This window comes from Podospora pseudocomata, assembly GCF_035222375.1.
Source record: "Podospora pseudocomata strain CBS 415.72m chromosome 2 map unlocalized CBS415.72m_2, whole genome shotgun sequence".
NCBI classification, from domain to species: domain Eukaryota; kingdom Fungi; phylum Ascomycota; class Sordariomycetes; order Sordariales; family Podosporaceae; genus Podospora; species Podospora pseudocomata.
In genome coordinates, this window is record NW_026946365.1 from 1,790,258 (window position 1) to 1,810,272 (window position 20,015).

General features: G+C 52.2%; 8 protein-coding genes across 8 annotated transcripts; 5 read left to right on the top strand and 3 right to left on the bottom strand.

Moving 5' to 3' along the window:
• Nucleotides 1-365: 365 nt before the first annotated feature.
• Nucleotides 366-1,214, bottom strand: QC762_204000 (uncharacterized protein; the record flags this gene model as incomplete). Its single annotated transcript, XM_062887292.1, has 1 exon — nucleotides 366-1,214. One exon carries the CDS (start codon nucleotides 1,212-1,214, stop codon nucleotides 366-368), a length of 849 nt encoding a protein of 282 aa, XP_062747096.1.
• A 591-nt stretch (nucleotides 1,215-1,805) lies between these two features.
• QC762_204010 (uncharacterized protein) lies at nucleotides 1,806-4,119 on the bottom strand. The gene is made up of 3 exons (XM_062887293.1): nucleotides 3,880-4,119; nucleotides 2,830-3,811; nucleotides 1,806-2,775 (listed from the first exon to the last, which is right to left on the bottom strand). Exons 1-3 carry the CDS (start codon nucleotides 4,000-4,002, stop codon nucleotides 1,940-1,942), a joined length of 1,941 nt encoding a protein of 646 aa, XP_062747097.1. The 5' UTR covers nucleotides 4,003-4,119; the 3' UTR covers nucleotides 1,806-1,939.
• Nucleotides 4,120-5,026: 907 nt separating this feature from the next.
• On the top strand, nucleotides 5,027-6,073 carry QC762_204020 (uncharacterized protein; the record flags this gene model as incomplete). Its single annotated transcript, XM_062887294.1, has 1 exon — nucleotides 5,027-6,073. The coding sequence occupies one exon, from the start codon at nucleotides 5,027-5,029 to the stop codon at nucleotides 6,071-6,073; it is 1,047 nt and encodes a 348-aa protein (XP_062747098.1).
• Nucleotides 6,074-7,213: 1,140 nt separating this feature from the next.
• Nucleotides 7,214-8,989, top strand: QC762_204030 (uncharacterized protein). Its single transcript, XM_062887295.1, has 2 exons — nucleotides 7,214-8,436; nucleotides 8,510-8,989. The coding sequence occupies exons 1-2, from the start codon at nucleotides 8,376-8,378 to the stop codon at nucleotides 8,863-8,865; spliced, it is 417 nt and encodes a 138-aa protein (XP_062747099.1). The 5' UTR covers nucleotides 7,214-8,375; the 3' UTR covers nucleotides 8,866-8,989.
• A 1-nt stretch (nucleotide 8,990) lies between these two features.
• QC762_204040 (uncharacterized protein) lies at nucleotides 8,991-9,881 on the bottom strand (the record flags this gene model as incomplete). Its single annotated transcript, XM_062887296.1, has 1 exon — nucleotides 8,991-9,881. One exon carries the CDS (start codon nucleotides 9,879-9,881, stop codon nucleotides 8,991-8,993), a length of 891 nt encoding a protein of 296 aa, XP_062747100.1.
• A 363-nt stretch (nucleotides 9,882-10,244) lies between these two features.
• On the top strand, nucleotides 10,245-11,935 carry RBT7 (Ribonuclease T2 precursor (RNase T2)). The gene is made up of 3 exons (XM_062887297.1): nucleotides 10,245-10,706; nucleotides 10,889-11,023; nucleotides 11,187-11,935. Exons 1-3 carry the CDS (start codon nucleotides 10,408-10,410, stop codon nucleotides 11,632-11,634), a joined length of 882 nt encoding a protein of 293 aa, XP_062747101.1. The 5' UTR covers nucleotides 10,245-10,407; the 3' UTR covers nucleotides 11,635-11,935.
• Nucleotides 11,936-14,630: 2,695 nt separating this feature from the next.
• QC762_204060 (uncharacterized protein) lies at nucleotides 14,631-18,725 on the top strand. Its single transcript, XM_062887298.1, has 2 exons — nucleotides 14,631-16,467; nucleotides 16,532-18,725. The coding sequence occupies exons 1-2, from the start codon at nucleotides 15,689-15,691 to the stop codon at nucleotides 17,859-17,861; spliced, it is 2,109 nt and encodes a 702-aa protein (XP_062747102.1). The 5' UTR covers nucleotides 14,631-15,688; the 3' UTR covers nucleotides 17,862-18,725.
• An 818-nt stretch (nucleotides 18,726-19,543) lies between these two features.
• QC762_204070 (uncharacterized protein) lies at nucleotides 19,544-19,978 on the top strand (the record flags this gene model as incomplete). The annotated part of the gene is made up of 1 exon (XM_062887299.1): nucleotides 19,544-19,978. One exon carries the CDS (start codon nucleotides 19,544-19,546, stop codon nucleotides 19,976-19,978), a length of 435 nt encoding a protein of 144 aa, XP_062747103.1.
• Between the last annotated feature and the right edge of the window lie 37 nt (nucleotides 19,979-20,015).

Sequence of the window (20,015 nt, forward strand, 5' to 3'; positions counted from 1 at the left end):
ATGGCGTATATGATTCGTTGATGTATGCAGAAAAATGACGTTCTTGAAATGAACACAGGTATAAATCCCAACATAAAACACGAATGGGTTGCTCAGAGTGCTTTAGGTGATTACTTGTTCTATATCACTGTCAACGATCTAAGGACGCCAATATATCTCTACGCTCAAGTCTATACCTCCTCCTGTTTATCCATAATCCAGTCTCGTGTGTGGCATCCAACCCAGATGTGGTGTGGATTCCCACTTTCTTCCAACACGCATGCGCGTACAACCACCCCCCAGAAAGAAAAGCCTTTACCCCAGTCGCATATATCTGACCCTTCTCCTCTTTACATCTACCTTCTCTACCTCCCTCCATACCCTTTTCACCTCTTCTCCTCCCCCCAACTAACAAACCTCCTCATGTGCCACCCCTCCAACTCCCCACACGCCCTCCCAATCTCCTCCGTCACCACATCCACATTCTCCATCTCACTAAAGATGTTAAAGTGATGACCCGGTATATCCACCACCTTGGTGATCAAACCCTTTCTATACCTATCCCAACCCAAGTGCTTATCCTCCCGACAAACATCAACCCTGCTGACCGTCCCCTCCACCTCCCCAGGAACAGGCACCTTGTCCTTTGCCCTGAGAAGTATAACCGGTGGTGGTTTCCTTCCCTCCCAAGAAGGCAACTCCCACTCCCCCACCATCCTCGAGCTCTCAGAAAAACACCTCGTCACCTTCCTCTTCGTCTCCTCCTTCGTATGAGGCCCCCAGGCCGCCCCATTCCGGATGATCTTCAAAAACCCCTCACTCCCCCCTCTCCTCCAAGCCAAAGGACAGACAGAGTCAATCATGACTATCCCCAGCAGATTCAACCGGCTACCATCCCCCTCCTCCTTTGCCAGCTGAGACGCCACCTCCAGCGACAAGAGCCCTCCCAGTGACCAACCACCGATGATCAGGTTCCCCCTCGGGACGACAGACTTGATGTATTCGATGTAGAGGCTGGCCATCTCGGGAATCCCGCCGGGGAACGGCTCGCCGGAATCGTAATGGGGGTTGGAGATGCCGTGGAGGGGGCGGTCGAGCTCGTTGAGGCAGTAGTAGGAGAATATCGTGCCGCCTCCGTCGTGGATTAGCACCAGGGGGGTGGGGGGTTTGGACCAGAGGGAGGACGACGGGGAGGAGGGGCCGGTTTGGATTAGGGAGGGGTTGTCGGGGAACATCTTTTTTCCTTTCTTTCTTGATAAAACCAAAGAGTCAAAGTTTGATGGTTCCCACCGGATGTCGTTCCCTAGACCTCTTCAAAATTGCACAGCCCAAAGTCGGATGTTATGAATCGTGAGGAGTGACAAAGACGTGATCCTCACTTGCTGTGTGAAGCTTGGGATCGAAGTTGTGTGTTGAGGTATTGCAAACGCTACACGCTTTGAAAACTCACTCTCTCACAATCTTTGAACCTAGTTTGAGAATCTCGTTTGCAAATCTCACTTCATTCCCAAGTCGTGATGCCGGTCCAAAAAGCATGTCTGAGTAACGTCGGAATGCCTGCTGGCTGTGCCAGGATTATGCTCGTCAGCCCCGCCTTAATGCTGAGCTCATGCAAGTGTGGGTTGCAGTTTGGGCCTCAAACCGGACATGATCGATATTGGAGCATTGTTTCGGCGGGATTCTGCCTGTCTTATCAAGAGATTACTCAGGGTTAGGGCTGGGTATACATCATCCCCTGAAATCACCGAACTATCCTCACTTGATTCACGTATCTTCATTGCACACATGTGTAAGTGAACGAGTACGGAAATGCCAGTGCTTCGTAAAAGAGGACACGAAGAGAGGTTCTAGAATACGAAACAATAAGGGTTTCAAAGCACACACTGTGCTAATAATTACAAAGCTATCTATCCACGGCTTCTAAAGCCGAGATCTGAAAATCGCAAATGTGAAGCCCATTTCAGGCCGAAGGAGAAGAAAACGACAAGGGTGTGAAGTGGCGCTCAGAAGTCGAATCATGCCCAGTGCTCCAGTTAAGCTGAGTAGATGAGGCACAGTCAGTAGTCCACTCCGAGGCTCCCAAGGTCGAATCATTCCGAGTCTCTAAGCCAAGCTCATCACTCGAATCGTCCTCAAAAGTCGAATGATACTCCGCAACATATTCGGCCTCCTCCACAGGGGCAACAAAATGCTTGCGAAGGAAAGAGAGAAATTCGTCCAGTGTAGAGAGAGGGCCAATATGAGCCACATATCCATCCGGCCGAACGAACATATACCCAGGCAGAGACTGCTCAGAGAAGCCGAATCGTTTAAGGAGTGTCTCCTCCACCAACTCTGAAGGCCAGATATAATAGTCGTTCAAGGCGATTGCAGGTTCATCTTTGGCCTTTCGGTAGATAAAGTGCACGTCCAACCTGAAAGAAACCGCGCTCAACACCTTCTCTTTGGCATATTCCAACGCATTGGTCTGTTCTTCGATATGTTCTCCAGAGAACAACAAAAGATGGTGGGAACTGCCCACGCAGAGTGCCTGTACGGTGGTCGAAATAATTCCCGTGTTTCTCGATGTCAGCCAGAGCTTTCCATCAGGCAGACGGTCCCCTCCCTGAATTCGACCATCGAAACCTGCGGCAGTTCCAACGATTGGGCTCACTCCACGATATGTGACACCAAACATGGACAGAAATTTGTAGAACGCTCTATTCCACCAATCTGTGGGGGTGAGCCATGGCAAAATGTACCTGACTGCGAAGTTGCGAATGGGTATGAAAAAGCGATTGGTGCTGGTCATGAATGCTATTCAAACTGGGTTAGCCGTTTGTTCAAATAACATATTTCATAATGACATACTGAACATTCGATCCGTACTTGACAAAAGCTCTTGTCCAATGGGGTGTCTTTCGATGTGGTATGTGTCCAGGAAGGCGTCTGGATCTTGAACCTGTCCCTGTAAAACAAAAGCTAGTTTCCATCCCAGATTGATGGCATCCTGAATTCCGGTGTTCATGCCCTTTCCACCGACAGGGGAAGAGATATGAGCTGCATCACCAGCAACAAAGATTCTCCTGTCGCGGTATTTGTTGACACCTTTGAGGTGTAGTCGGAACCTGCTGATCCACACCGGGTCTTCCAAAGTCCCTGAGCCTGGAGGGGTGAACTTGTCGAACAATGACTGGAAATGTTCGAGAGTCGGCACTGAACTGGTATCACCCTGTTGGTCAAACGTGGCCGCCGGACCTGACACCACAATACGGAAGAGGTCTTGACGAATAGGAAATATGGCAAACATTCCCTCTCGGGAAATCTGCAATAAGCCTTGGTCCTGTCGGCGGAGGTTGTTCCTGATTTGGACGTCGCAGAGGAGAAAGGATTGCGGGTAGCTCGACCCTTCCCAAACCATGCCTTCACCTGCTTGGCGAACAACAGAGCGCGCACCATCACAGCCAATGACGTACTTGGAGCGGACAGCTTCCACTTTTCCATCGTGACTTTGCAATTTTGTGGTGATGACTTTGTCATCCTGGACAATGCTGGTGGCGGTAAGGGAGCGTTCAATATTGACACCATGAGAAGACAGCGACTCGAGGAGAAAACGTTCCGTTTCGGCTTGAGAGATGTTAAGTGGTAGCGGGAATCTAGTGTCACTGGCCTTGAACTGGTTGAGCGCAATGGCACCTGCTGGTTTGCCGTCAAGGCAAAGGGCCATGCCCTGGAGAATACGTCCACGAGGGATGAGCTCCTCGGCAGCGCCATAGCGACTGAATAGTTCGAGTGTTCGAGGTTGAATAATCAGAGCACGACTCGTGGGAGAGGGAGCGTGTAGTTTGTCGACCTATCCTATTTGTAAGCCGAACGGATTTCCAGGGCAAGCAGTATTGTTCGGCACAGAAAGATCCTCACGATTCGAAAAGACACATGATGCAATACCAACTCCAAGGCCAATGCCATGCCAACAGGACCACCACCGACGATGAGGACATCGCAATCTGTGGTGGGATTCTCGACCTTGGGGTTGTCGTCCATGATGTCTGTTGAATACCAGCTGGTTGCCAGTGCTGAAGGTGCTTGTTATCCTAGCAGCTCAAAATTGAAGGAATAAGTATGCTGACAAGAAGTATGCCGAGGCTTTCTGGGTTCAAGATATCGTCGATTCACAAGACCCACACCGTCGGCCGTAAATGAACGCTTTCTTTGCTACTGGTCAAGGGGCGGGCGCTTTAGGAAGCGACCATCTTTGAATTTTGCAAGTGTCAGAAACCCTCCTTCCCAAGCAGAGGGCTAAAAGTCCGCCTTAGGCCATGATAGCGATATTATCCGCTTGAGAACCTCTACGGCAGGTACGACTATGGTCAATAGACTGACCCACATGGCAGGACCGACACACCGAGTCGCTTCTCATGACTTCAGGCGACTTCAAGTTGAAGCAAGGTTGGTGCTGAGCAGCTGAATTTCTTCAAGTTTGAGTGAAATGGCCTAAGATAGCTGATCTATTCTCATCGTGATAATCTTAGCAAGCAGATACAGTTTGAAAGAATGATCTCCGTGGTTTGAACATGCTGCGTCGGTGTAAGTCAGTCAACAAAGGCACATTAAACATGCGCCCACTTTGTCCTGACATGATTACTAGCAGCTCATAAGTGACCTGACTGTCATTTGCTCGCACCATGCATGATTACCAACCTGTCAAGTCTGTAACCCTTCTTTCAACATTTGGTGATATTTGTTCAAGGGGCTTCAGGGTTATATATGAGAATATCATGCCATCAGGCCGTGCAACCCTTATCGATAACAGCAGCGTATTGGAGCACGGACGTCTGTGGGCGCTTCTAGTGTACTTCACTGAAAGCTCGAAGATGGCAAACAAACTTCCGACTCAAATCAATTGGTTCTTTTTTGTCTCTATGATTTCATCTGGTGTAAGGGCTTGCTCTTCTCCAAACATTTTTATATAGAAACTACGCACAGTATTTGTGGCTGGTGCTACCCACCTTCAACAAGGAGGTGTGTCGGCTTGACTTCACTCATCACTAACTTACCACCATCCACGATGGAGCTAGGCAAATCCCGCCATGCACCTTGGAATAGAGGGAAAGCCACGCCGCCAACAGTACACTCCAGCAACTACCGGTCAACCTCGCTAACCGTCAATCCTGCGCCCACTTCATCCACAACTACCACCACCATTTACCTCTCTGACAACAACATCATCGCCAACCCCATATATCCCACCCCTCAGAGCCGCTCCCACCCACCACCATCCTCACATACCCCCAACCCCCACAAATCCACCGCCCTCAGAGCGGCCCTAGAACTCTCCCGTTACCGCAAGATCCTCCGTCGCCTTCAATGGAAGTCACAATTCCTCGACAGCGGCTACCAACTCGCCACCCACCGCCTCAGCCAGGACCCCCAGCAAGTAGCTGAACGAGAGCTCATGTTCAAACTGGACTTTTTCGAGTACTACATGCTCATAGAGCGAGCGGTAGTTCATCTCCTCGCCGTCTTTGGCGTAGACATTGACCGGCACACCATCTCAGAATCCAGCCGTGACGTTTCACCGGTGAAACAGAGTCAAGGCCAGAGACTCGGTCTTTCAGGTAGTCGCTGGGGCCGAGATGGTAACAACAGATCCAACCACCGATATCACGCCAACGTCCTCGAAGCCCTGGATAAACCCCACAACCCCCTCCATGGGATCCTTGGACAGGGAGAGGTGAGGAAGCAACTTGGGAGGGCGAAGGATCTTCGGAATAGGTGGAAGACAGCCGGGGAGGAGATTGACGACGGGGGCTTCCTAGGTCAGCAACAGCCGAGGGAATGGCAGATGACGAAGAAGATAGCGGCGCCGTTGGAGACGTATGATTTGTCTAATATGTTGAGGGCGATCTCGGGTGGGTTTGGGGAGGCGGGGCGATTGGCGGAGGAGTATGTCATGAGCTTTGAGTCGGTGATGATGAGCGGTGGGGAGGGAAGCGGTGATATGGTCATGGCTGATGAGAATGGGGAGCCGATGCTGGATTGGGGGGCGGCGATTAGGAATGAGGAGACACAGTGGGATTTTATGGTGGATGCAATGGATTGGGAGGCGGTTTGAGGCTTTGTTGCAGGTGTTTTGGTTGCATAGCTTGGTTATTATTTCGAAGTACCATTGCTGGAGTTTGTGGGCATCGGGTGTGCGTTGTGAGCGTGTTGACCTGGTTAGCATTGAAGCTGTCATGGAGATGGTTGTGGTTAGAAACAGAACGACTTGACCTAGATACCCTGTAGTTTGAACGACTTGTGCATATTTCCTTAGAATTGATACAACCCACGCAAAAAAAAAAAAAAAAACATCATGGTGGAAAGGGAATATGGAGATTATGTGCAAGGCCGTGGTGGCCAATGAGCTAAGAGCAGATGGTCGATGGTTTATATATTAGGTCCACGTTGTGTCATTCATCGTCTCCTACCAGCACCACTCCCAGTTCAGATGGTCGAGTGGTATGGGTGGGAGAGGGGATCTTCCCAGCCCTGGTGAGAGGTGCCAGTGCTCATGTTCACCACAGAGTGCCTCTCCTCAGGAGGTTCCCGTTCGATTCCTGACGCCAACCACGATTAGCAAAATCCCAAGAGAATTTTTGTAGCTGGTAAATCCCCTAGGTTGGGAGGGGGGCCGGTAAGCTTTTGCTTTTTTTCTGAATATTCTTTTGTTTGTTTCAGTCCCATTGGTAATGAATGGCCTCTTGGTTATTTTTTACTCCAACTCAGACCCTCCTCGACGGTCAAATTAGTAGTAGCAAAGCCTCGGCGGATGCCTCGACCAGTTCGTACGAGCCAAACGGGATAGATGGAAACATGCGGTACGACAAGACTAACACGACGAGGTGGACACAAACGCGGGTATACAGAGCACGCAGCAAGGCAAAGGGAAGAGGCATAGCATGACGATTCTGCAACGGTCATGTAGGCTCAATGTACCATACAGTAGCGCAGTCTTTACACACGACGCGGTGATCTGATCCCAGCATTACACCGGACGTTTGCGGAGAATACAAAACATGTTGCCATCAGGTGATACTCTGACAACCATATCCCAAAACTCGAGAGTGTTGAACGATAACGGTCAGTAAGGCTCATGTTGTGAGACGTCTAACGGCGAGCAAACAAGCCGCCGAGATGACTCGCAATGAAATCCAGACGGTAACGTTACTCAGCCTCCTGATCGACTCGAGTCTACAAATCTCGTTGGCGAGGTGGAAAACAACGTTGGCCATGCTGTCAGACAGGAAGGAATGCTCCTTCCAACATTCCGTTGCACAACAGCCTCAGCTGAAGAGGAAGTCGCACTTGGTCCGCACCAACGGATCAACACCTTCCTCTTGTCAGCAACAACGGTCAAGACAGATGTGGCTTGCATCTTCAACTTGAACCCCACAGCAGCCACCATGCGGAGTCGATCCACAAAACAAGAAAAAACAAAAAAACAGACTTGATTGATGGAATGCTTCACAACCGTTGTCTCTATATGAGCTGTTGGAGTAGGAGCCCGAGAAAACACAGCTACTGCAGGTTTATTAGCCGCGTAGGTGGGTAGGTGGGAATAGGGTCGAATACGAGGTCGTCTCCAAGATCTCCAACGGCTCCCGTGACTACCGCTTAGCGACCCCAATTGCCGATCTTCAGTCGAGACCCACTGCCAACTCAACATACGCACTTTCTACATTCTAGAAACCTCGTACGGGAACCACGGACTCCCGTCTCTCGTGAAGAGAAAGACGTCGTCAGCATTCCTTCCTTCAGGCTGAGCTTCATCGTATCGTGGAACAACCAAAAATGCAGTGCACTCTAGACAGTCCGGGGCGATGCAGAGCACATGGTTGGTCACGGCCGTTGTTGACATTTCCTCCCCAGAAATAAACCAAGATTAATCCAATGATCTGTAGATGGGTAGATGGTTGCAGCTGCTTCGGTTGTTGTTTGCCAACTCTCGCTTCCTCCCCCATGGATGCCCCATCGCTTGGCTATGACGCCAGGTAGGGAAGGGGCACCGCGACATCGTATCGTATTTGCAGCCCTCCACATCGTATCATGAAAGGCGAACGATTCCGGATTCGGCAACCGGTGGGCTTTGCTTTCCTGCTGTGTGCCTTGGGAGGTGAATCGACTCGGGTGGAGTGCTCCTCACGAGGCTGATGGAGCTCAGAGAAGGAGCCTCGGGGAGGGGAAAGCGGAGGGTATAAGATCTCAAGCCTGTCCTCCACCTCGACTTCAACCTCTTTTCTCTCTCTCTCTCTCTCTCTCAATCACCAGCTCCAACAGTTTCAACTCCGTTCAAGCACGCTTCTTCTCGGACTCAGCATAATTCAGACGCATCATTTCTCTTCTTCAAAAGGCACAACTTGCGATATTCCACCATTATGCACTTCTCCAAGATCTTCAGCATCTTTACTCTTGCCGCCGCGGCGTCGGCAACCACAGGTAAGCCCTCATTCCGATCACCTCCTTTCATCTCTCGCCACCTCCCGATGCCAACTGACACACCCTCCAACAGTCTCTTATGACATCGGCTATGACGACCCCAACCGCAGCCTCGAGTCGGTCGCCTGCTCGGATGGCGTGAACGGTCTTATCTGGAAGTACGGCTGGAAGAAGCAGGGCGACGTTAGGAATTTCCCCTTTATTGGAGGCGCTCAGGCCGTGGCGGGCTGGAACTCTCCCAACTGCGGCACTTGCTGGTCGGCGACGTGGAACGGCAACACTATATATGTGCTGGCTATTGACCACACTGGCTCGGGCCTTAACTTGGGATTGCGCGGGATGGATGCTCTGACTAATGGCCATGGGCAGGAGCTGGGCCGTGTTGATGCTGTTGTTGCTCAGGTGCCTATCAGTCGGTGCGGTCTCTAGAATGGGTTGGATGGGCATTTGTAAGGGGCGTGAACATTGGGTTTTGACATCATGGATGGGCGGGAGTGGAATTATGATGGAATGACATACTACTTGTAATGCAGTAATGGAAGGTTATGACATGGTTATCGTCGATGCTGTGGTATCTGTGACTTGAGGAAGGCGGTGATGTCTGTGATCATTTCGGGATAGAACCAGTGGCCGAGACCTGGGTATTCGTTCCAGGAGGTGTTGACGCTCAGTTCTGAGAGAGTCGATGCTGCCTCTTTGCCATGAGCGATGAGGACTTTGTCATCTTCGGTTCCATGCGCCAGAAACACAGGTGTATCAAAGGAATTTGGACGAGTGATAGGACTGTTGCCTTCTAGCTCCAGACTTTCTCGCAAAGCCTGCACAGCAGCAGCTTCGACATCTTGCGGCTTGTCCTCATCATCCTCACCATTACCCCCAAATGGGTCAAACTCATCTTCTTCGGTGTCACCCTTTCTGCTAGCGAAGTCTTTCGTCGCCCTTTGAACTGTCCTAACAAAAGGCAACCATCCGCACATTCCCACGCAGCGGCCTAGTGGTTCCCCTTCCCAAAGCAGCAAAGCCATCAGCGAAGCTGCACACCCTTGACTCAACCCGCCGAGGAACATCCTCCTCGAGTCACCACCCACCAGCGCAATTTCCTGTCTGAGTAGATCATGGAGATATGATGTGGTCTGTTGAAGTCCGTCAATAGACCTCCACTCGTCCTGGCCTGGGTTGAGGACCGAGGCGGGGGAGTCGAGGTGCCAGCCGTCGAACCATTGGGTGATGAGGGAGCGGGCGTAGATAGTTGCTCGGGACTTGGGGGCGGTGGGGAGGATGATTTTGAGAGAAGGAAACGATTGTTGGAGGGGGGAGCAGAAAGGGAGGAGGGAGGAGGGGGAGTTGCCTCTGCCGTGGAGGAGAACGAGTGTGAAGCTGTGAGGGGGGTTGAGAGGGGGGAGGATGAGAGGGTCGGGGAAGGGGGGAGACATTTTGTGGGACATGAACTGGGTGAGAGAGGGGGAAGAATGGGGAATGGAAGGGGAGAGACGATAGATTTTTGTTCATTAGGGGTTGGTCTGTTGATTGGTGGGTGATTTGCTTTGTCGGCAGAGGCGGTATGATCGTGAAGATGAAATGAAGGAAGGAAAATTTTGAATGCAAACAACAGAGCTTGAAGCTATACCCATCTTTGAATTGACATCATCACGGTGGTGTCAGGGTCTCCCCTTGTGCAGCTGTGCAAGGGGTCCTCCGCAAGCCAAAACGCCAAGCGCAACTTTACACCAATCATTTCGCTGCCCGGATCAGCCTTACGCAGGGGCATCAAGGTGCGCAAGCTCCACCAGCCCGCCTCCCAACCTCCGCCTGACAACGGGGAGCACATGATGCGACACAGCCCACCGCCTCCAGCAGAAGACATGTTGTATCATTGCGCCAACATCATCTGCATTGCTTGATACTTGTTCATCATTAACATTCAAACCACCATTGAATTGACAACTGTTGCCCATTAGCAACACTTGCACCATGGCGCCCTCTCTGCGCGACATCGTCTCACAAGCCACGAGCTTCATCTCCCAACTCCCACTCGGCGGCGGCAGTGATAGCTTCCAACCACCGAGCGATGTCTCCTTCTACGATCCCATCACCAGCGGCCCATCATGTCCCATCGATGGCCCGGTGAGCTGCCACAACAGCACACCGATTGCAGAGCCCAACTCGTGTTGCTTTGTCTACCCCGGCGGCAAGATCCTCCTCACGCAGTTCTGGGATCAGCAAATCCATGCTGGGGGCGCTGAGGAGGACTGGACTCTTCACGGGCTATGGTGCGTACATCTTTTTTTTTTTTTTTTTTTTACCGCGGCCATGGGGGGCAAAAGAGGGAGATATCTACAGCCGAAAGAAGAGGGGATATGCCCAAGAGTAGAACGTGCTTGACCAGCCCACATTGCAATGGAAAAGATAACAGCGGGAATAACAACGAGTGCTAATCATGCCTCTCAAATAGGCCCGACCTCTGCGATGGCACCTACGACCAGTTCTGCAACATGACTCCGCAGTACCACAACATCACTGCCGTTCTAGAGCAGCACGGTCAGCATGAACTCGTTCAGTTCATGGATCGGTATTGGCTGGCATCCTCGTGAGTCCTTTTTGCCTCGCCCGAAAGCGCGATCTCTCGGCACGGGTGATACGGAAGTAGAGAAGAGAAGCGATGAAGAGGATCATGAGCTTCAACTCTTCCGGGCCGACCTCGGGTTCTGTTTTCCTATTTGGGCCAGAAGTTAACGATTGGAACCATTTAGGGGACCAAACTCCAGACTGTGGGAGCACGAGTTCAACAAGCACGGCACATGCATCAACACTCTTGCCCCTGCGTGCTATGGCGACTCGCATAAACCGGGGCTGGAGGTGGTTGATTACTTTCAGCGTGCTGCCGCCCTCTTTCGGACGCTGGATACCTACCACGCTCTTCAAACCGCCGGGATCGTCCCCCACCCGAGGAAGCACTACCCTCTTGCTGATGTCCAGGCTGCTCTGGAGAAGTACAGTGGCGGGAAAGTGGTGCTCCGCTGCGGTGGACGTCGCGATGTGCTCCACGAGGCCTGGTATGTCTACTTTATCAGGGGCAGTTTGCAGACCGGAGACTTCATTCCGGCTCAGGACCGCGGTGGCAAGGAGGAAGACGCTGGCAACTGTGCCCCTTGGATCAAGTACCTGCCCAAGAGGCACCCAAGAGGAGCGGACTTGTAAGAGGTAATAGATAATGTGTTGATCAGAGGGGGGGGTGGGGGCTTGGGGGTTTGGTTGGGTTCGGCGTTGCTCGGCGTCTTTGCTTCTTGGTTTATGGATTTCCCTGCTTGATTACTTGTTATAGACTTGGGCTGTTTGCTGAGCGCCTTTGTAGACAGCGTCTGTCAGATTCGGACTGGATCACCCGGCTGCTCCTATGTGGTGGTCTGGGGATGGGTTGGTCGTCTAGAATATTTGGGACTGGTGTGTGTACACCGCAGATATATGCACATGATAACGATACATACCTTGTTGAAGAGAGGTCATACCGCAGCGTATGCCGTTGCCGAGATGGTGGGAAAGGATGATTGTCTGACATCCGCCCCAGCACAGAGTGGCTGCTGTCAATACGCCACGAGGATGATGTCTTGCCTAAGCGATCCGAGCATGTCCCGATGGTTTCTCTCCTGTTTCGGATATGATGTATGTGGTGGCCAGCAGAACACGTGCGCCCTCTGGACCTAAATCGGGAGTGATGTAGGGAGGTGTTGGCTATAGCTCTCTTCCCAATGAAGCTATCCCGGCTTCACCCCGAAAGGCATTGAAGCGTCATAGCCCGAAGACGAAGGGCCAACTTAAAGGACCGACTCGGCCCTGCGCGCAGAGGTGCAAGCGCGCGGAGGTTGGGTCGTAAAGAGGGAAGAAGTGGGTTCTTTTGTTTTGTTCAGGACGTTCTTGCAGGTCCGGGTACCACCATATCGGACCCTACTTCGCGGCCGCACAAAACGTAACCCCCGGTTCGGGCGCAAGCGAGGGTCGAGGTGGCGTTCGAGACCTATCATGCAAAAGCTCATGAGCCCAAGCCGCCCAGCCAGGGCCGTTCAGGCCAGTTCTCCGTAGTAGCTGGCTACTCCGAGATCCGGGACCCGGTCGGTGCGGAGTAGTAGCATACATACACAAACTTCATGATACCGCCGGTTGGCTGGCTGGCTGGCCTGACAACACAGAACCGCGCAGGAGGATTGTGGAGAGAGAGGGGCAGGGGGGAATAACATGGAGAAGCAAGTCTAGCTTAGCTACAACTCTTGTTTAAGCTATCAAAGCTTCTTCTCGGATATACTCTCTCTCCTCTCTCCCCGCACCTGACATCGGTCCGAACCCCAACCTGTCCGGGGCCAAAAGTCGACAAGCAATGCAAGGCACCGCCGTTGTAGCCGACCGTTTGACGTGGGGAAACCTCAAGCAGGAAAGCCTCCACCATTGCTCTTCGGCCCTTCTGAAGACAGAAAACTTGAAGTTTTCAGGGCCATGAGCAAGTCTGGGGAGGGCATGATGTGATGATTTGTGTCCATTACCCCACAATATTCTTCCCGAAAACCTGGGGGTTTTGGTCTGGGGAAAAAAGAAGCGTTCGAAACCGTTGGGATAAGCACGGATTTCGGGAAGAGGAAGCAAGATAACGGCGTTTGGCAATCCCTAGTGCGAGGGGGGCAGTCGATAGGTGTGACATGTTATACAATCCATGTTTTTGTTTCTGAGCTCGGGAGCAGCTGCAAAATGGGTTTTCGCAAAAGTGGCCTTGCTCGCTTGATCCGGGCATCCTGACATGTGAATCTGAATCCATGTCCCATCTTGAACAAGGCTGAGAATGATCGTGTTGTATTAGTTGGCAAGGCTGAAACCAGGTTTCCCCAGCCCTGTGGGAATGGCGAATGAACGACTCCGTTTGATGGGAGAGTCGCTTCCGGGAAAGCAGCGCGGATTGCGCACATGATCGTGGTGGGATGATGGATGGTAGCGAGCGCAACACATGCTACCCGTAACGACTGAGAGCCAGCGCCAAGGAATGAGGCTTTGGAGTTCTGGCTTGTTGACGACGGCTTCAAGCAGAGGGCAGCCTTTTCGGACCGACTGTGGAGGTGTGAGGGCCTGAGACCAAAGGCGTCGATTGGTGGCTCCTGGGGCCTCTCTCCGCATTCCCAAGCCACCCCTGTTAACCCCAGCACCCCAGCTTTTTCCCGCAATTCCAATGCGACGTTTTCACCTTCTCCCGCGAGCATGAGAAGGCTGGTTCCGTTTTGCGAGACGTTTTTTTCCTCGATCTGCTGGTCGTGACAATGGTTCGCGATGAGAGGTTGCAGTCCCTGTGGATCATATTACACCCACTACCTAGCCAGAGATGATGTGCATAGGTACTGTACCTTTGCGTAAGAAAACAAAACTTGTCGTTCGGGGAAGAGTCAATAAGAATAGAAGGGCACCATATCTATGCAGGGCCGGCATGTGCCGAATCCGCATGACGTTTGTGTCGAATTGTGTCCCTCTTTTGGACGCGGTCCGCAGAAGCTAACAAAGAAGAGGAAGCGGGCGACTTATCAGTGAAAAGCTATCATCATGCCATTGGGCGGTGATGAATCCTTTGCTGGAAGTTGAAACGAGGGCTCGCCAGTTCAAGTAGAAACGGCAGACAAGGACTGACCTTCCCGATGCAACCATATCGCATAATCCATCATGTAATGGCGGGCTATGATTGGCCAAGACTTTTCTTCCGTTTTGCCCAAGCTGGCTGGAGTCCCAGTAAGTATGAATTTGGGAATGTCTGAGGTGATGGGACTCGTTGCAGCAAGACACGGTGGGCGACAAGCTTTTGACTGACTGAGACACCAAACACGATTTGCCTAGTTCAGCTGGAATTCCAACCGTGCAGTGTCGATTTCAGCTCGATTCAGGCCTTTTGTGATGTCGAGGCAGCCCTCACCGGAAAAGAAGCAACATCGAACGCCAGTGCCTCTCAGGAACGGGCGATCATTGCCATTTCAAAGCAGGTGAGCCATGCCAGGCACGATAGCTGGCCGCTGTAATAAACACTAGACATGTGTATCGTGCCACGGTGGTGAACGTTATCTGGCAGACTGAGACAGAATCGGAGTTTAACTAGGTTCCTGGAACTGGTGTGATGGTGCCCTGCATCGTGAGACTCTACATTAGGACACCTCGGTCTGGTGGGAGCGGACATTGGTTTGCCATGCGGTGATCTTGGTGCGTCGGCCTCACCGCCATCCACCTGAGCATAGCGTGCATAGGTAATGAGAATAAGAGGCTGCGGATAATGACTGGCTATAACTGTCGAAGCACAGCCTGGTTGTCCCTGCTCTGAAGTGCTCTGCTAAAGTCGAGGGGCTGCCCGTGCGACGCCCACGAAGACAGAGGAGGCAACAAGATTCGGTTCCCATGCGCTCCCGTTCCTCCTAACGGTTCACTTGTACCACGTCTCTCCCGCGAATATCGATAGCTTAAACATTTCACGGTACCTATTGTACTCAGTGATTACCGATGGAATACGGATATGATATGAGAGGATGGGAAGGAATAGGGACAATAAAATCGCGCTGCTTGGTTGATTGTTGGATGGGTTCGTTGAGTTCCTGGTTGCGTGCCCAGGGCAGCGTTGTCGCCGTTGCATTCTCGTCACCTAACCGGAACGCACTGGCCAGGCTGAGAAATCCGGACCCACCGCAATTAGCCCACTGAACTCCGTTTCTTTTCCAGCCCAGCTGCTCCGTCCCATGCATCCATCAATCCCGTCCATCTGTGCCCCAGGCCCCATTCATCTCCCCATTTCCCGTTTCCTTCTTCCCCTTCTGCAACCCTTTCCCCGTCCCACCCATCTTCCTCAGTCACTGCTCGTCCATTCTCGAGATATTCCCAATATATCACCGCGGCCGCCCTCAATTTGTGTCTCTCATCGCGTCGGTGTATTTGGGCCCCCAGTGCTAGATCGACGACGTTCAGACCGCCTGTCATCCGATCTGCTTGCTAGTACCGCCAAAGCCCAGCGCGCCCCGCGAGTTTGACTTCGACCACCTGGACGGGCCGATTCCCCCAGATCATCTGAATTGACTTTCTGGAGTCCCCACGATTGCGCACCATCGCCCCAGTTCGTCCCGACACTCTGGATATCGACTGCACAAGAGCCAGTGGATGCTGGCTTTCGTGTCGCCGGCTTGCGCCGTCGCGTAGTGGCATACTCACCCATCCCTGGTTGCGACCGCGTTGCCAGCACTAGGAAAACACAATGACGACAGCCGTGAAGAGGGCGTGCGATGCCTGTCATCGACGAAAGGTCAAATGTGATGGAATCAACCCATGTCGCCACTGTTCGGCTTCGCAGTTGGCTTGCACCTACAATGCCATTCCCCAGAAAAAGGGGCCCAAGGGGTCCCGAGCGAAGGTTATCAATGAACTCAAGGAGAACCAACGCCAGACGAGCCTCTCTTCGAAGCAGAACCCTTCCAACAGCCCGAGCTTGGCCCCTACACCCCGTTTGTTGACCAAGGAGATGATCAACGCTTGCGTCGAATTCTTTTTCGCCAATCTGTACCCCACCATGCCGATTCTGGACCGCCAGCGCCTGGAGCAGGATATCATGTACATGGAGCAGAATATCGATAGCTACTGCCTCTTGACATCCCTGTGCGCCTTTGTGTCGCTCCAGCCCGGCATGGTTATGCCAAACATGGGCATGTCGTCCATGAGCGATCCTTTCAACCCGGACATGATGTTTGGCGGTGGCAACATTCTGACCTGCACGTTGCTGATGGAGGAGACGATTCGGGTCCGGAAGAGCGAGGATTATGCGGCTTCGCGCACCATCAACACCCTCTGCACCGACTTTTTCCTGTTTGCTGTACACCACGGTCTGGAGATGCACGACAAGGCTTGGTTCTACTTGCGGGAGGCCACCACATTGGCGCACCTGTCGAGGATGAACGAAGAAACCCAGTACATGCAGTACGACAGCAATGACGCAGCCAGATGCAGACGTCTGTACTGGCTGCTCTTTGTCACTGAACGGTGTGTTTTGACGGTGCCCTGCTCTGGTATAACGTCAATTGTGGATGCTAACAGTCTATTTTAGTGCCTACGCCTTGCAGCATCGTCGTCCCATGACTCTGGAAGCAACCATCAACCTCCCCGCACATGCTGACCCCTCCAATCCTCACTCGCATCACATTCCCAGTTTCCTTCGCCAGATTCAGCTCTTCCATTCTTTCGACCACGGTCTACTTTCCATGTGGATGAAGACCAAGCGCGAATGCTCTGACTCGTATCTCACCAGCCTGGAGAAACAGCTGCAGGAAGTCCTGCCCCCATATCTCAACGATACTCAGGCCCAGCTGAACGAGATGTCAATCAACCTTCACTGGCTCAAGGACATGGCCTGGAAGCTGGGTCTTGCAAACAACAACGGCCATGATGCTGAGCTCTCTTACTCCTTTTTGCCAATGGTCGCACATTTCCCAGGAAATCTGGGCCTGCAGGGCTTTGGTTTCCTCGAGAAGCTGCTCAGCATCACATACGACCTCTCCGAAGCCCTCTCTATGCAACCGGCTCCTAGGACGCCTTTCACCCCTGGCCCGCATGATCAGCTCCGAAAGATACTCAACATTGTCACGACTCTGCGCAACGGACAACACCACTTCCTGCCTCTGCTTCTCAGCAAGATACATGCTGCTTTGCCAAAGATGGCCAGCCCTATGCTGCAGAACGCCCCGGAAAGTGCGGCCTGCAATATCGACATTTTTGACGGGTTTGGAAACGCTGGCATGGCACAGCCCCCGGTTTACTCGCATGAGTCGTATGATAACAAATTTTCGATCCCACGAATCGAGGACCACAACTCTTCGGATTCTAACAGCCCCAACAACATCACTCCACCGAGCAGCAACGATATGAATTCGCCGTTTGTTAGCTCGCCACCCATCATGTCCCCCGGCGGCATGGACCTGCCTCATGGTATGCCATCCGACTTTACCTCAATGCCAGAAATGGTCATGAGTCCAATGAGCCATGCACCGCCGACCTCGTTGGGTGCCACTGTTGGCATGAACAACCACCAGACACAACACACACCGCTCTCACCCTTTCCAAATCTGGGTTCGCAAATGCAAGGAATGAACAACCACAACATCAACCCTCCTCCAAATATAGGCCTCGCTTCTCAAATGCATCTCCCTCAGCCGATGGGAGGGACAATAGGCTCCAATATCGGCAGCAACATGATGTCGAGGCCACAAGCACAACAACGGACAAGCAGCTTTGCACTCGGGCCCACACCGATTCGTACTGTAGGCGATTTTCAAGCACTGCAGCGGACCAACTCAGACATGACGCCCATGAGTCCGCTGCATCCAATGGGGATGGGCTCTATGGGAAATGAAATGGACTTCAACACGCCCTTGAGGTAGTAACGTTGGATTGGGGGACGCAGCATGAGGGAGGATTTATCTTTTCCTGTTCATTCTTCTCGACCTTTGGTCACACCACAACCCCCTTTTTCTTTTGTATCGGTCATAAAAGGTTCCCACAGGCATTTTTTCATTAACTGGCATCTTATCATCGGAGTCTATTGGATGGCGTACCTGCTAGCCTTGCTGTCGATTTGGATATGGTTCCCCAGGCGCACACGAATCACGAGTTTTTGGGGAAGCTGAAAAAATGGGAGCACACTGAAAAAAAATTGTCCATCACAACGCACAGTTTTCTTGTTTCGGATCTTGCTTCTTGGAAAGCAGTATATTTGTTGGGTCGGCGAGTGGGGAATTTGAGGAATATGGGCAGACGAGCTCTACCACTGTGCAAGGGATAATAGCATGCAGGGGGACATCTGATCTTGTACAAGGGTGCTAGGGAGGACGGCGGGGAGGAATGCAAGCAATATACAGTGTTTTTAGTTACTGCCGTTTCTGCAGCATGGTTCGCTACTCGGCCAGGCTGGTTGTAACAATAGAGTCTCGTATCTTAGCACGTTGTCCGCTGTCTGCTGTGCCTGTTTCTTGTCCGGTAGTGGAACCAGCGGAGGGAGAGATCATGCAAGATACCGGATATTGCGGGGGCTTGTTCGCGGATGGCTGTACTTGAAGGGATGTTTCCAAAGAGTTAGGATTCCGACAGCACGGATGAGTAGATTGCGGCATAACCTCCAGGTTGCAACACTTGGACTTGAGGTACTGTAGCTTGCTTGCATTGATACCGGAATTAAGAGAGGAAGTTTTACAGCCACCCTGCCCATATTATATTGTGAACTACACCTTGAAGGATGACAACAAGGCTTTCCAATAGTTAGTAGGCCTTTGAAGATATTTAAAAGGCCCATTAATTGACTTTGATGCATGGTTTACAACATCATATGGACCGACCTACTTGTGTGTATCAACTATTTTGTGGTGAGGGTGCCAGGAGCTACTTGTCCGATTCGTGCGGTCTTTGTGCTCGCGCACCGGCTCAAGCCCGCACACCGACGAGGATATGTGTAACAGGAGCGGCATGAAGCTATTGGAAGGCAACAACAGCAGAGGGCTTGAGACCGGCCTTCCCCAGCTCGGGATCCAGCAACGTCCGAGTCGAAAGTGGTTTATCATCGAGCCTACGATTCAAGCTCACAATACCGCAGCCACTATGACCGAGCCGGCGCCTTCTCTCGGCGGCCGACTTATGCAACGGTTCAAGCTCCAAGAATAGCTTCAAGCCTGAACGGTCACAAGGTTCAACGGTCTCCTGAACGATGTGTATCTTACGTCTCAAGGGAGCATCTAACGGAAGCAATTTCTATCAAAAAAAAGCCAATATAATTATCTTGAGCAAGATTCACCTCGAGTCATTTCTTTTACGCCATCAGATCGATCTTCATCAACAGGCAAGAGTTCCAATCTCTCCGCCCTCGAGTGAACTTGCATATCTCATTTAACTTCCTATTCCGTCCACCAAAAAGTATTCCCCCCTTTCTTCACCAAACCCGCCCTTACATTTATCAACAACCCCATCCACATCTATAACCTCTCCCCCCATCCACATCTATAACCTTGCCCCCCCTCCCCCCACCCCCCCCTTCCTTTTATTTTTTTATTTTTTTTAATTTACCTTTTTCAAAATGGCCTCCAACAACACCTCCCCCGTCCCCGTCGCCACCTTTGGCAAAGACCCGAAAGTAGCCGAGCAAGTCCGCGAGAAACTCCTCCCCGACATCGAAGTCGTCCACTGCTCCCTCACCCTCGACTCGGCCCTCGCCGAGCTCCCCGCCCTCTGCTCCGGGGACACCTCCGTCTCCCCTTCCTCCGGCCTCGGCACAAACGCCGGTGCTTCCGACTCCTCCTCCCGCAAGGTCCCCCAGGCCATCTTCTTCGGGGGCGGCTTCACGGACGACGAGTACGAGCAGATCGTCGCCGCCGTCCAGGCCCGCGCTCCGGGCATCCACATGGTCAAGGTCCAGAAGCGGGATGTTCTCGCCGCGGGCTCGTTCGGGCCGAACCCGGACACTATTGCCAAGATTTACAGGAAGAAGATGGCTGCTCTGGCGGCTGCTTAGGTCGTCTTCTGACCCTCATCGCGAGAGTGGTGGAAGG

Excerpts from the sequence above, each read along its gene's own strand:
- QC762_204060 (XM_062887298.1), top strand. The coding sequence starts at position 15,689 with ATGACGACAGCCGTGAAGAGGGCGTGCGATGCCTGTCATCGACGAAAG. Across the intron at positions 16,468-16,531 it reads CTGCTCTTTGTCACTGAACG|TGCCTACGCCTTGCAGCATC; the intron begins GTGTGTTTTGAC and ends AGTCTATTTTAG.
- RBT7 (XM_062887297.1), top strand. The coding sequence starts at position 10,408 with ATGGCGCCCTCTCTGCGCGACATCGTCTCACAAGCCACGAGCTTCATC. Across the intron at positions 10,707-10,888 it reads TGGACTCTTCACGGGCTATG|GCCCGACCTCTGCGATGGCA; the intron begins GTGCGTACATCT and ends CCTCTCAAATAG. Across the intron at positions 11,024-11,186 it reads CGGTATTGGCTGGCATCCTC|GGGACCAAACTCCAGACTGT; the intron begins GTGAGTCCTTTT and ends GGAACCATTTAG.
- QC762_204010 (XM_062887293.1), bottom strand. The coding sequence starts at position 4,002 with ATGGACGACAACCCCAAGGTCGAGAATCCCACCACAGATTGCGATGTC. Across the intron at positions 3,812-3,879 it reads ATCATGTGTCTTTTCGAATC|GTCGACAAACTACACGCTCC; the intron begins GTGAGGATCTTT and ends CAAATAGGATAG. Across the intron at positions 2,776-2,829 it reads AAGTACGGATCGAATGTTCA|CATTCATGACCAGCACCAAT; the intron begins GTATGTCATTAT and ends CAGTTTGAATAG.
- QC762_204030 (XM_062887295.1), top strand. The coding sequence starts at position 8,376 with ATGCACTTCTCCAAGATCTTCAGCATCTTTACTCTTGCCGCCGCGGCG. Across the intron at positions 8,437-8,509 it reads CGCGGCGTCGGCAACCACAG|TCTCTTATGACATCGGCTAT; the intron begins GTAAGCCCTCAT and ends ACCCTCCAACAG.